The sequence below is a fragment of the Parus major genome, chromosome Z, assembly GCF_001522545.3.
Source record: "Parus major isolate Abel chromosome Z, Parus_major1.1, whole genome shotgun sequence".
NCBI classification, from domain to species: Eukaryota; Metazoa; Chordata; class Aves; order Passeriformes; family Paridae; genus Parus; species Parus major.
The window spans coordinates 61,767,474-61,779,893 of record NC_031799.1 but is presented as its reverse complement, the minus strand read 5'-3'; the positions used below and the strand labels follow the sequence as shown (position 1 = coordinate 61,779,893).

Sequence of the window (12,420 nt, the reverse complement as noted above, 5' to 3'; positions counted from 1 at the left end):
AGCTCAAAGAGAAGTGTCTTTTTCTGGCATAGTTCTGGATGATTTTTATGTTTTCTTCCTGATTCTGGTTACTACTAGAAACAACATACTCCAATATGTTCACTACTGGGCAGTCACTGTGCCCTGACCTTGTAACAGTCATGAAATCTTCATTTTTTTTTCCTAATCAATCCACAAAACAATTAAGGAAACTGCTTCAAACACAACAACTTATTTGCTGCTTATTGTGGTTTTTAATACTACTAGATAAGCCTGCTAGCACTTTAAATAAGGTTGTTATGGTATAAGATAAACTTACCAAAAATCTGTATATTGATTTCACAACTTCAGAGCATGCTTCAGAGAGAAAGAAAATTGAAATTTCCTTAAACTCATTTTAGGCTCATATCAGTATAGACTGATTCTTGTAGGTAACACTACAATTCCCCTGGCAGGTCCAAAAGACATGAATCTCTAAAAATTGGTTACTCCAGTGTTTTGGTAACAGAATTTTGTGATTCACAACTTAAAACATTAGCTCATTTTTTTTCTTAGTTTACAAGCAGATACTGTGTATTTTGTACTATGTTCATAGAGAGACATAAAAAAAATATTCCACCGTAAGCATGTTTATTTTATCAGCAAGTAGAGCAGAAAAGATACAGAAGATACATTGCCACATCAATCTGTGTGAAATATCATCCAGGTTCATAATGTTATGCGTAGTAGCAGAGCTCTCTTTTTAAAACCCAAACATCTGAATCACAAACATTCCATCTTTAAATTTTAAGAAAAAAAAAAGAGAAAAAAAAAAAGCCCTCGAAAACCACAAACAAGCAAACGAACAAAAGCGTTCGGTCAGCATCATAGTGCAAAGAAGTGATAATTTACTAAAGCCGGAGGCGCTTTTCTGGCGTGTTACACCTAACCTCGTGGCTATTTGGACTAACGCTGCCTCAAAACTGCCGTGCTATGTGCTGCCCGTAGCTCGGGCAGTCTTTTTTTGCTAAAAGCCTTTCACGGCTACCGGAATACAAGCAGATCCGTGTGTTTGTATGAAACTACTCAAGTCCCCGTCTGCAGAAACACGCGGAGCTAAACCGCACCGGCCCCAGAACACCAAATTCCCCGTAAAACAGCCCCCAGAAGCCATGGGGTTCCCTTTGCCGTCAGCTAACACTGATCTGTGTTAAATCTGATCTGGTCCCCCGAAGCCGCCTGGACTTTCAGACGGAGCCTGGTGCCATTTGCGGACTGGCTCGGACGCCCCTCGCTGGACACAGAGGAGAGCTCTGTCCTGGCCGCTCGCCACCGCTGGGCTCGGACACTGTCCCTCCGGAGCGGCGGGAGCTCCGAGGGACACGGAGGGACACGGAGGGACACGGAAGGACACGGAGGGACACTGCACCGTCCGTGCTGGGGACAGCGGGGTCACCGCTCCTGCTAGGGGACAGCGGGGTCACCGCTCCTGCTGGGGGACAGCGGGGTCACCGCCCGTGCTGGGGACAGCGGGGTCACCGCTCCTGCTGGGGGACAGCGGGGTCACCGCTCCTGCTGGGGACAGCGGTGTCACCCCGCGCTCACCTGCGGGTCTGCGCGCTCGCGGTGCGGGGGCTGCCAGCCGTGTCCCCAGCGGTGCCCGCGGCACACGGAGCCCAGCGGCGACAGCAGCAGGTCCCGCCACGCCGCCATGCCCCGGGCCCGCGATCCTTGTCCTGCGGGGCGGGCGCGGCGCCGTCCTTTACCCCTGACTCCTCGGTGAGCCAGGTGCTATCTGCCCCCAGCCCCGCCAGGTGCACGCTGCCACCAGCGCCACGCTCCCCTACGGCAGGCGGGCGAGCAGCCGCTCCGCCCCGGGAGCCCCGACGGCCGGGCCGAGCAGATCTCCGCTCACACGCTTCCCCCTCCCGGGCCCGGCTGCGCTCTTCTTCCACCCTGACAAATTCTTTCTCACGTCGGGACACCGGACCACAGGTATCCCGAACTCAGCATAAGCTTTTTGACTCTGGTTTGCCTGCATCTCAATCCCCACGCCAATGCCTCAGTCCTTCTTCAAGGGGCTGTAAAAGTAAATTAATGGTATAAGTTACGATAAAAGTAACAAGGTGTCCAAGAGGAAATTAGCAATTCTCTTGAATTATGAAATATGAAGACTCGAATCACAGATAATCAAGACGTTATTGAAGGCAAAAGGTAAAAATGCAACAGCAGCAGCATTACAGCTCATGACTGTGAACACAACCAATGAATAAGAAAACAGTATGTGACCAGAGTACTAATTAAAATCTTCATAAAGTGATGAAATTTGGATATAAACCGAAATTTTTTAACACTTAGATTCTTGATCTTCTTAATCGTCCTCACATACCTTATGTGTATCACTTTTTCCACACTGACAAAACTTAGAAAAGGAACCTCAACACCCCTTCAGCAGTTACCACTATCCCTGGCAGTGTAAAGCCCTTGAATGTCCCAGGGACCACAGCCATCAAACCAAAGAAAGTCCCTGCAATAATTAGACATGCTTGTACCTAGGGTAAACTAATAAAATGGGCATAGAGCATTCTTCTTTGTCCAGAATTTGTTTCCAATCTTTGTTTTCTTCAACTTGTTTCTCAAACCTTAATTTTCAGTCAGTCTCAGTTTCCTCTTATCTCAAACTTACCCTCTTTCCTATAATAAATCCCAGGCTCCAGTTCTTTGGTTTCTCAGCTCTGCTCTCTCATCCCATCATCATGTTTCTTTTACTTTGTTGGTCTCTGGCCACTGTATTGACTTTGAGCTCCAATGTCCATCTGGTTCTGCATGTTATCTGTATTTCCTATCTCTCTCTAGATGTTTCTCTTATTTTCTGGTCTCCCAATTTCTAATTTTCCTGCTCAGCCTTGTTTTATCTTTCTCTGTTGTGCTCAGCTCTCCCTCCTCCTCAGGAGAAGCTTGCCTTCAGACCATGCTGTTCTATTGCAGGAGCCTGAGCAGAGACTCTGTGAGCACCAGGGAGAATATAGTTCATACACACAGTCTCAGCAGCGCCCCAAAAAACAGAGTCTGCTTGGCCCTTGGACATGCCTCAAGGACCTTTGAAATACTGGCTGTCAAACTTAGCAGTGGTTTCGCATAAACTATTATTTCAGTGTCAGAGACAATAATAAAACTGTTTCCAGCCCCCTATTCGGTTTTCTGCTTCTGGTATTTCTTTTATTTTGTCTTTAGATTTTTATATTGTATTTCCCACAAAATAGGCCTTAAGAAAGTATTACAGCTTCTAATAACAGGATGGACTTCCAGGAATTTTAGCAGATGTTGAATATTATGTTCATTTTTTACCTAGTTACACTATTACTTTTTTTTAAGGTATTACATTATTGTCAATTAAATTTTCTCAATCAAGTCATCCTGAGTCAGCATAAAGCCTCTGTCTAAATTTGCTAGTATCATCAATGTTTATAAATTAAGAAAGTAAGTATTTTAATAGGATGTATTAGTAACTGATACTGCTATGTTATGATACCTGACATGAATCTGAACTCCATAAGGAATTTGAAACACAAGTATCCCAGCACATGCAGGTGCATTTGACTTACTGGGTCACAGCTACATGTACATATTCCACTGATTGCAAGCATTTTCTTAATTCCAAGTTTCTGCCATTTCTTTCTAAATTGTGAACAGTTCTTCAGACATAAGAAATTCTCAGTCTTCCCTGAAATTGGGTCTTGCTGTTTCTCATCTAGTACAAAGACCTAAAAATCTGCTGCAAAAAGCCATATAAACCAACTAATGCTGCAAATTCCCACACCCAATTCCTCAGCACTTCACTGATATGAAAACACATGTGGTATCTTTTATAACAGCCACTTTAGTAGTTCAAAGTCCACATAACTCTCATGTACTCTCCTGTTTTCTCTAGAAATCAGAACTGCTGAGATGTCTCCTCCTTATCAATCTTAATTCTAGAGACTTACCTTAAGACCAGTGCTATCTTGCTTGTCCATCTTTAAGCCTTTTTTTTTGTTAGTCCTTTATTTCCAGTGTCTAAGCTGTCACTTCAAAAGCACTGCAGACAGCTCAGTTCTTGGGCGGTCATTAGGAACAGTGCATCACATCTCCTGCTTTTCATGTCCTAAGTAAGTTAAATGCATACTTGTCAAAGTATGACTGCATTAATTCATGAATCACCTGGCATTGTTTTCAAAGTCCAAGTGTACCAAACAACAGTCTCAAAGGAGGATATTAATAGAAACACATACCAAAGGGTTTGTTCCTGTTGTTTCCATAGGCAGCCTGCAAAAGCATAAACATCCAGATACCCACTCTGTTTCCTAAGATCTGTTACATCATACCTCATATTCAGAAAACTGCACTGAAATGTTTTTGGGGTTTTTTTCCACCCATTAAGTTTAATCAGGCAGAATCTGCTAGATGTTCATAGTCTTTGGAATGAAAAAGCCCAAACTTATTTGCATCTCATGCACTAATCTGTTTTAGAGGCAACTCCCAGTTTCGTTGTTTCATCATGTCCAAGCACACTGAAGATACCAAGTTTCATAAGACTACACACACACCTTTACCTTTGCCTTAGTGCCCTAGCAGACCTTCAAGAACTAATGATGCAGCAAAGAGAGGAGGGAGGAATAAAACTGGTAGACAGCTTCTAGATTTTTCTCCATTCATATCACCATCAGCAAATCAGCCTGCTTTCAGGCTTATTTATCTAACAAAAACTAAAGTAGCAAACCAAAGACCAAAAGCCGGCAGCAGATATATTGAACACACTCATCAGATGATGATTCTTTCAGCCTCTGCTTTATTGTGCTGTGGAAAGGCATTGTGGCAGATTGTTGTTCATTATAGCACAAAATATAAATATTGTTTTACCATGAAGATTCTGAACTACAACGAAACAGAATTTTCTGCTTGGTCTTTCCCTTCTACACACGATGTGTGAAGGCAGCCTCCTGGAGTGAGCTTAAGTCATGCTTTATTGTTTATTTCACAGTATGTATATATACAATAATTATTCCAGGACTGATCATAGGAATTCTTCCCTCCTGCTTCCCAATGCACACTGTTATTAGAAACTGATCTGCCAACAAAGGAGAACATTACTTCCCTCATCACAAATAGAATTATAATTTTATTAAAAGATGGCAGAACCCAGACAGGCATATAAATGTCAATCATCTACTTGTTCACATGAAAAATGTGCTTCATTTATCATGCAAACAAGCAGAGGCAAGAAGGCAGAGAATTTTGAATGGCGAATTACACACTGAGAGGATATCTTCTTTTTTAGGCACGTCACCCATGCAACAAGTAGTTATTGATATCTAAGCATGGCTCAAAATCCTTCAAGACAGTCCTGATGTTGCATTAGAATGTATGAAGAATTATTTTAAGTCAATCAGACAGTATGCAGAACTTACTCTACAAGAAAAACTGTTCTTGTAACTTCAGAGTTTCTAAGTTGGCAGGAATATATAGTGGGGTGTTTTCTCAGCTTGATGGCCACAATCACAAATAACTAACCATAATTTTCCTGGAATGCATTCTGAAATATCCTTAGTCCTGGTATAAACCCAAAGAACAAAATCTGATAGAACGGTTTAATCTCGTTACAGCCACAAATAGTTTCTGTGCTAGTGGTCCCATGGAAACCACCATACTGCTTCCTACAGAAGGACATCACAGTCCAAAATGGAGAAACAACACTTTACATGGTGTCTCTAGTCTCTGTTAGTAAATTCTCTTAACAAAAAATTAGCAGGAAAATTAGTGGAAGCATTCAAAGAGGACTTTGTGTAGGAGTGTGCTTGGCAGCTTTTTTTAAGGTGTAGTAACCTCCATCTCATGTGGATAAATGCTTTACAGTTATAGAGAAGCACAATGTACTTTCACAGGGCAACAATTATAGAGCCAGTCAATCATTTAGATTGGGAAAGGCCTCTAAGATCAACCAACCATTAACCTTGCAGTGCCAAGTTCACCACTAAACAATGTCATTAAGTGCTACATCTACACATCTTTTAAAAACCTCCAGGGATGGTGACTCTATCACTTCCCTGAGCAGCTTTCTTCTACTGCTTGGCAACCATTCCAGTGAAGAAACTTACCCTAACATCCAATCTAAGCCTCCCTGGCACAACTTGAGGCTATTTTCTCTTGTCCTCTTTTGTTACTTGGGACAAAACCTCAACATCTGCCTCACTACAACGTCCTTTCAGGTAATGAAGACAAACACAAAGAAGAGCCAGGATCAAAGGATAACATTGTGGTTTCTAACTCAACATGCAATGACTCCTCAGGTGGTATGTGTAGCTAAACAGTATCACATTTAAAACTTTCCAGGTTTCTGGGGAGCCTTTATTGACCAATAACATAATTCCTACTTCTAAGAATAAGCAGTCTTGAAGGTTTTGTAGGATAGTCCTCAGGGAACATTGCCTCTCCTCTGTTTGCTCTCTCATTCCCTCACACTGGCCAACAGATTTTTCAAAATTACCACCTTTCAGAGTACTCCTAAAAGGTAAGAATTCTGTCTGACTCAGCTTCCTGGACTGTGTCAAATGACAGGCACATGGATTCTTCAGTGATATTTCCTCCAGAGCTCTCAAATCCTCATTTTGAAACAATTTTCAAAATCTGTATTTTGCTTTCCCACCTTGTTTTGTCATACTAGGCACAAGCTAGGCATGCTGTGGGGCTGATACTCCTTTACAACTTTATTGGTGACAAGGACAGTGGGAGCAAGAGCACCCTCAGCATGTTTGCCAATGACTTCAAGCTAAGTGGTACAAACATGCTGAAGGGAAGGGATGCCATCCAGAGGGACTTTGGCAGGCTAGAGAGGCGAGCCAATGCAAACCTCATAAAATTCAACAAACCTAAGTGCAAGGTCCTACACCTGGCTCAGGTGTACCCAGATACACCCACAGGTGGGGCAGAGAAGTAATTGAGAGCAGCCCTGTGGACAAAGATTTGGGGGTGATGGCTGGCAAGAAACTCAACATGGGCCAGCAGCGTGCACTTGCAGCCCAGAAAGCCAAAAGCACTCCAGGCTACATCCAAAGGAGTGTGGCCAGCAGATTAAAACAGGTGATTCTGCCCCTCCGCTCTGCTCTGTGAGACCCACCTGGAGTCACCTACCCTGCGTACGGCTGTGGTGTGCCCAGCATAAGGACACCAATCTGTCAGCGCAGGTCCAGAGGAGGACCACGAGTTGGTGAGAGGACTGGAACGTGTCCACTACAAAGACGGGCTGAGAAAGTTGTGACTGTGCAGCCTGGAGAAGAGACCTCTCAGCAGCCTTCCAGTACCTGAAGGGAAGCTGGAGATGTCCCAACCCTGGCAGTGTTCCAGGCCAGGCTGGGTAAGGCCTTGGGCAACCTGGTCTAGTGGGAGATGCCCCTTTCCATGGTAGCAGGGATTGGGACTAGATTTTAAATCTCATCAAAATGATTTTAAGGCCTTTAACATTCTATGTTTTTATGGTATCATTCTCACAGGAACTATACAGAAGTTAGAATTGGGAAGATGGAGGTTTGTGTTTGCACTCACATTCAAAGATATGCCAAAGCAAATGCTTTGAGCTTTAAAGGAGACAAACAAAAATCCTTGTGCTAAAACCTGAAAAATGAGCCGTATCCACAACTGATCTCTTTAATTTGAACTGAAAATTATTTACCTAAAAATCAACTATTCACAAAAAAATTTAAAAAACTAAAATTACCTAAAACTCAAATACCTGAAAATCAAGGGTTAAACAATTATGAATGTACATGGAGCATCATGCTTCACTAAGGAAGCAGGAAGTCTGTCCTTTAGTGACCTATGGCTGGAGGCAAGAGGAAAACCTGAATTCACTAGGATGTCTCTGAAGCACACTGAGCACACCCATTCTCAGAGTGGAACACAAGATTTTAAGCAATGCCAGATTATACAGTTCAAGAAGATGGGCAGTTTCATGGTGAATAGTACTGTCTATCGTCTGTGTCAGTCTTCCAAAGACCAGACACATCCATGTTCATGTGACACATGTGTTTAACAAGTGCTGACTGCTCTGCAGGCAAGGAACACTTGACTGTTTGCTTTTACAGGCTACCCTAGCAATTGTGGGGTCTGGGCATGGGTTCCTCATCAGGCACATCCCTATGGCCAAGCCATGGCAGAGGAGCCAGGGAATCATCTGGATTCACCCTATAAGCTGTACCTGGCCTGCAGGGCATGGCTTTGAGTACCCCCTGTTGATAGCAGCAGGCAGTTACCAGCAGATGCTGGTGTCAGCTGGCAGTGCACTGTTAGAATAACCAATGCTTTAAATAGTGTTCTGACTACTAAACTATACTACTACTATACTAAATAATATAAACATACCATAACATGAACAGTCAAACTGATTAACCTGGCTGTTCATTGCTGCTGCTCTAATTTCACCTTTAGGTACCTAGATTTCTAAAAGGAAAGCAAATTTAAGTTTACTTCTATTCAAGAAATTAAGTTTATTCTTCCCTTGCACCAATCACCCATTTCTAAAACAACATTCTTCTAACACAGAATCTTAGTCTTTACATGATTTCTATACCAATGTAATTGCTATAGCATGTTTTTAAATTATAGTTTTTATTGTCACAGGAATCAGCATAAGCAATATTTTAAGTAGTATTCTCTTAAATTCCTTCCTCATAGGAAAACATCTAAAGTATTTTTCCTTTCTGAAGAAAAACTGACTAGCTTAGGAGAGGAAATTAATTTAGTTTCACGCTTGGGAAAATCACATCAAAGCAGTGTGACTGATTTTTATTTTCATATTGTATTTCACAATTATACTTCAGAATTATGAGTTAAACTTCCACAATTAAAATCTGTATTTACGCATTACACATTTGGAAATATAAAGGTTTGTCTGAAGTAGTTTTTCCTCTTTTCAATCACAGGTTTCTCCAATTTCATAAAGGTAAAATAAGAAAAAATATTATAGCATACATAGATGCAACCTTTTGTGATTGATTTTTTTAAAAACTGTAGTTTCCAACTGATGATCATGAAACCAAAATATTTTGGTGGCTTACTCTATGCCAAAGCAGTTCTTACATAATAATTATGTAATCAGAATCAAAATAAGGTGGGGAAATTATTTTTTGTTTTGTTTCTTGTTGGTTTTTTTGGTTGGTTGGGTTTGGCTTTTTTGTTTTTTTTAATTCCAAGAATTAAAAGAAACTAAAAGCAATTTTCATACCCTGCAGTTGAAGTATCTAAAGAAAATATCCAGCATGTAGTATCAGGCTTCAGAGAGAGGTATTTGACACTTTGCATAGATCCAATATAATTATTGTGTTTCATTTTAGATGGAAGAGAATCTGTGTACTACTCAAATGAAGGATGTTACAAAATTCACCTGTGCAAGAGAACAATGAATGGCTCATTTCCATTCATAGCTCTGCATGAAAGGCTTTTCTCTAGCTTAAAATTCACTGTCGATAGTACAATGCTATTTTTGTTTAATTTTCTCAATCTCATACTTAGTAAATCACTTAATTAGTCATATTCCAATCCAAGTATGAACTGCAAGCATTCATATAAAAAAATTGAAAAAAAAATGTAATGCTTGGCTAGTCCACAGCCCTTCTTTCAAAAGTTCATTATTGTAAAATAAGACAAAAGCAAGAAAACAATCATCGACCATAATACTTTTAAAAATAAAGTAAACATACAAACAAAAATTCACTTTGCCTCCATCCTGCTTTCACATTTTTTCCCCCTGGGAATGGTAACGTATCACTAATAGAAAAACTATTTTTTCTTTAATAGAGGAAAAAGTTCTTATCTGTATGGCTTTAAGAGAAGAAAGAACATTGACTTAATTTTAAGTTCCTTAGAAGTGACTGAGAGGTCATGAATACAAAAATACTTCACTAAGAACATTAAAAACATAAACTACTATCAACTACAATTATTACTTGCAAATGCAATAGTAATTGAAATACCCTGTTAAAATATACTATACATCACCATCAAATTCTCTAATACAAAAAGCATGAAATATAAATTTTAATCAGGAAATAGGAAAACAAATATCTCCCTTCTCCAATTTTCTTCATACATCAGAAATAGTTCCTTATATAGAAACATTTAAATACCTCTTCATGAGTTAGTTTCTTATGAATTAGCACTTACCTTTTTCTTCCTCATATTATCATTAGACACTTTAAGCAGCCTTCAGCCACCAACTGAGGTTTCCATCCAACACACAATCTGATAAAGCCTGTTCCCCAGTTCTAACTAAAGGAAACAGTGACACAAAGCAGTAACAACAAAATCCCATGTATTAAATTGATAATAGGGTTTGGTCAGCTGCTTTTTGGTTTGTTTTTTCTTTGGGGGATGAGATTTGGAGAGAATTAAATCATAACTCCTTGACACAAGGTTGTTACTCTAGTTATGCTGAAAACCTTGTGTCACCTTATGATCAGGAACTTTTGAGTTGATCTGCCCTTATTTATGTATCACAGCGAGGAAATGATTAGCATTCATGATGTCACTGCTTGAATTTTCAGTAGCAGTCTGGAATAAAAGCATACCCGAAACATTTTCCAGATTCATGGTAACTTACTGTGAATGTGTATTGCCACCTAGAGTGGCAAAGTTATAACTGTAGGCATGAAAGTAACTAAGCCAGCCCAGGCATATCAGTTATGAAATGCTTCTTTGAGCACAAGTTTTCTGCAGAAAACAGTGAGTCTGCGTAGTCTAACCCCTCTTTCCACAGTTATGGTCAGATGCTTTCACAAAAGATTACATGAATTTCCCCAAATGAATCTACTGTTCTGGTTAGAACACACTGGCAGATGCTGGGTAGCAATTATCTTTGGTGTCACCCAGTAACATATACATTTACATACTTTCTATCCTCTTTATGAAGGACCCTATATATTTTCCAAATACGTACATACAAGCATGCTTTGTTAACACCCGTTAAATTCCTGGCAAACAGGAAAAAAAATCAACCAGTAATGGTCAAATCAGTAGGGAACCTACTACATTTAGTTGATACCCATATTCAAATGCAATGTTGCTGTGCTGAAGATGGAGCTAGTGCCGAAAACATTGTCACTGATCTGCTGACCAACTATACATGCAGTCACAGACTGAGTTACTTCATGATCACCTACCTTTTATCCTCTGCTTTTCTTCCCTTTCCTTCTACCACACTCTATTTACCCAACACACATGCACTTGTGCAGCCTGTTTTTCAAAGTAGTTCTTCATTTTCCTGATCTGGACTGAGCTTTAATCTCCTCTCAGGGGCTTATCTAACTTGGCAACCATAAACATAAGATCTTCAATAGATACAAATCAGACAACATAAAACAAGCCTTTAGTTTAGAATAATGCAAAAAAATTTCTGAAAGTTGGTTATGCTACTTGGCTACTTAAATCTGCTCTAAAACATAAAACTCCCACATTTGACTTAATATTATACCCGTACCCTTACTGTGCAACTTGCTGATGCAGCACCTGATCAGCCTGGGTGGTCTAGATATGGTTACCCCTTACAAGTTCGTAAGCTTGTGACACTGTTTCTTCCTTTTAGAGAGAAATATTTTAGAGAACACCAAACACCCAGTTAACTACAGAAAACATAAATTATTTCTTTCTTCTGAAATTTAAAACTGTATCAAATTAAAACCAACAGTCAGTATGCAGCTACCAAATTGTCTCAAGATGTGTGATGGCATTACTTTATCTCACAAGAACATTTTCTTCCCACAGGATATTAATGCATATGCAAATTAAAACATCTTAAGCTTACATACAGTTTATATGCAGCTTTTGAATGAAAGCTAAAAAAAAAGGAGTCAGAAGTCAAGACGAGCAATTTGGTAGTTCAGTGTCACATGGCATTTGGAGACACCAGACACTAAGAAATGCAATTTTTTATCATACCTTTTCTAAGCTCTAATGCAGAATTTATGTAATCTATCATCTCTCCCCTTTACTGGCCCAGTGTTTTCTATAACCCAGACTCTCAAGAGTAATTTCAAGTAGTTTTCCAAGGCTTTTAAATCTACCTCTATTTGCAAAGAGATGAATGGAAAAAACAAATCAGCTCAGGAAATGCTCTAAAAGTAGCCATAACATTCCAGTCTCTAACAGAGTCCACAACTGGAACAAACTAAGAGGAAAGTGCTTGCCTACAGCACAATTGCAAATGAAGTGAAGATATGGCTTATAGCACACTGCAAGCTTAGTATGTTGTAAAGGAATTACTTATCTTGTTATGGGGTAGATCAAACATGTTTCAAAGACGACAGTAATAAAACATCTTGTGTCCCATGGAATGACAGGTTTTTATAGTAAAATGCAGGCTATTGCAAGAACGTATCTACTGTGAGTGAAACAGATTTTAAATGAGCAGAGTATGCTGCATAGAGACTAGCTAAT

At 40.1% G+C, this 12,420-nt stretch overlaps 1 protein-coding gene across 1 annotated transcript in view; it reads right to left on the bottom strand.

Annotated features, from left to right (window-relative positions):
* The window catches only part of LOC117243691 (transient receptor potential cation channel subfamily M member 6-like), a 38,476-nt gene extending 26,079 nt beyond the window's left edge, over positions 1–12,397 (bottom strand). The window contains exons 1-2 of the mRNA XM_033520300.1: positions 4,230–12,397; positions 3,945–4,102 (exon numbers count right to left, since the gene is read on the bottom strand). Coding sequence (XP_033376191.1) covers positions 3,945–3,974 — 30 coding nt within the window. The 5' untranslated portion in view covers positions 3,975–4,102; positions 4,230–12,397. The remainder of the gene's footprint in view (positions 1–3,944; positions 4,103–4,229) is intronic.
* Between the last annotated feature and the right edge of the window lie 23 nt (positions 12,398–12,420).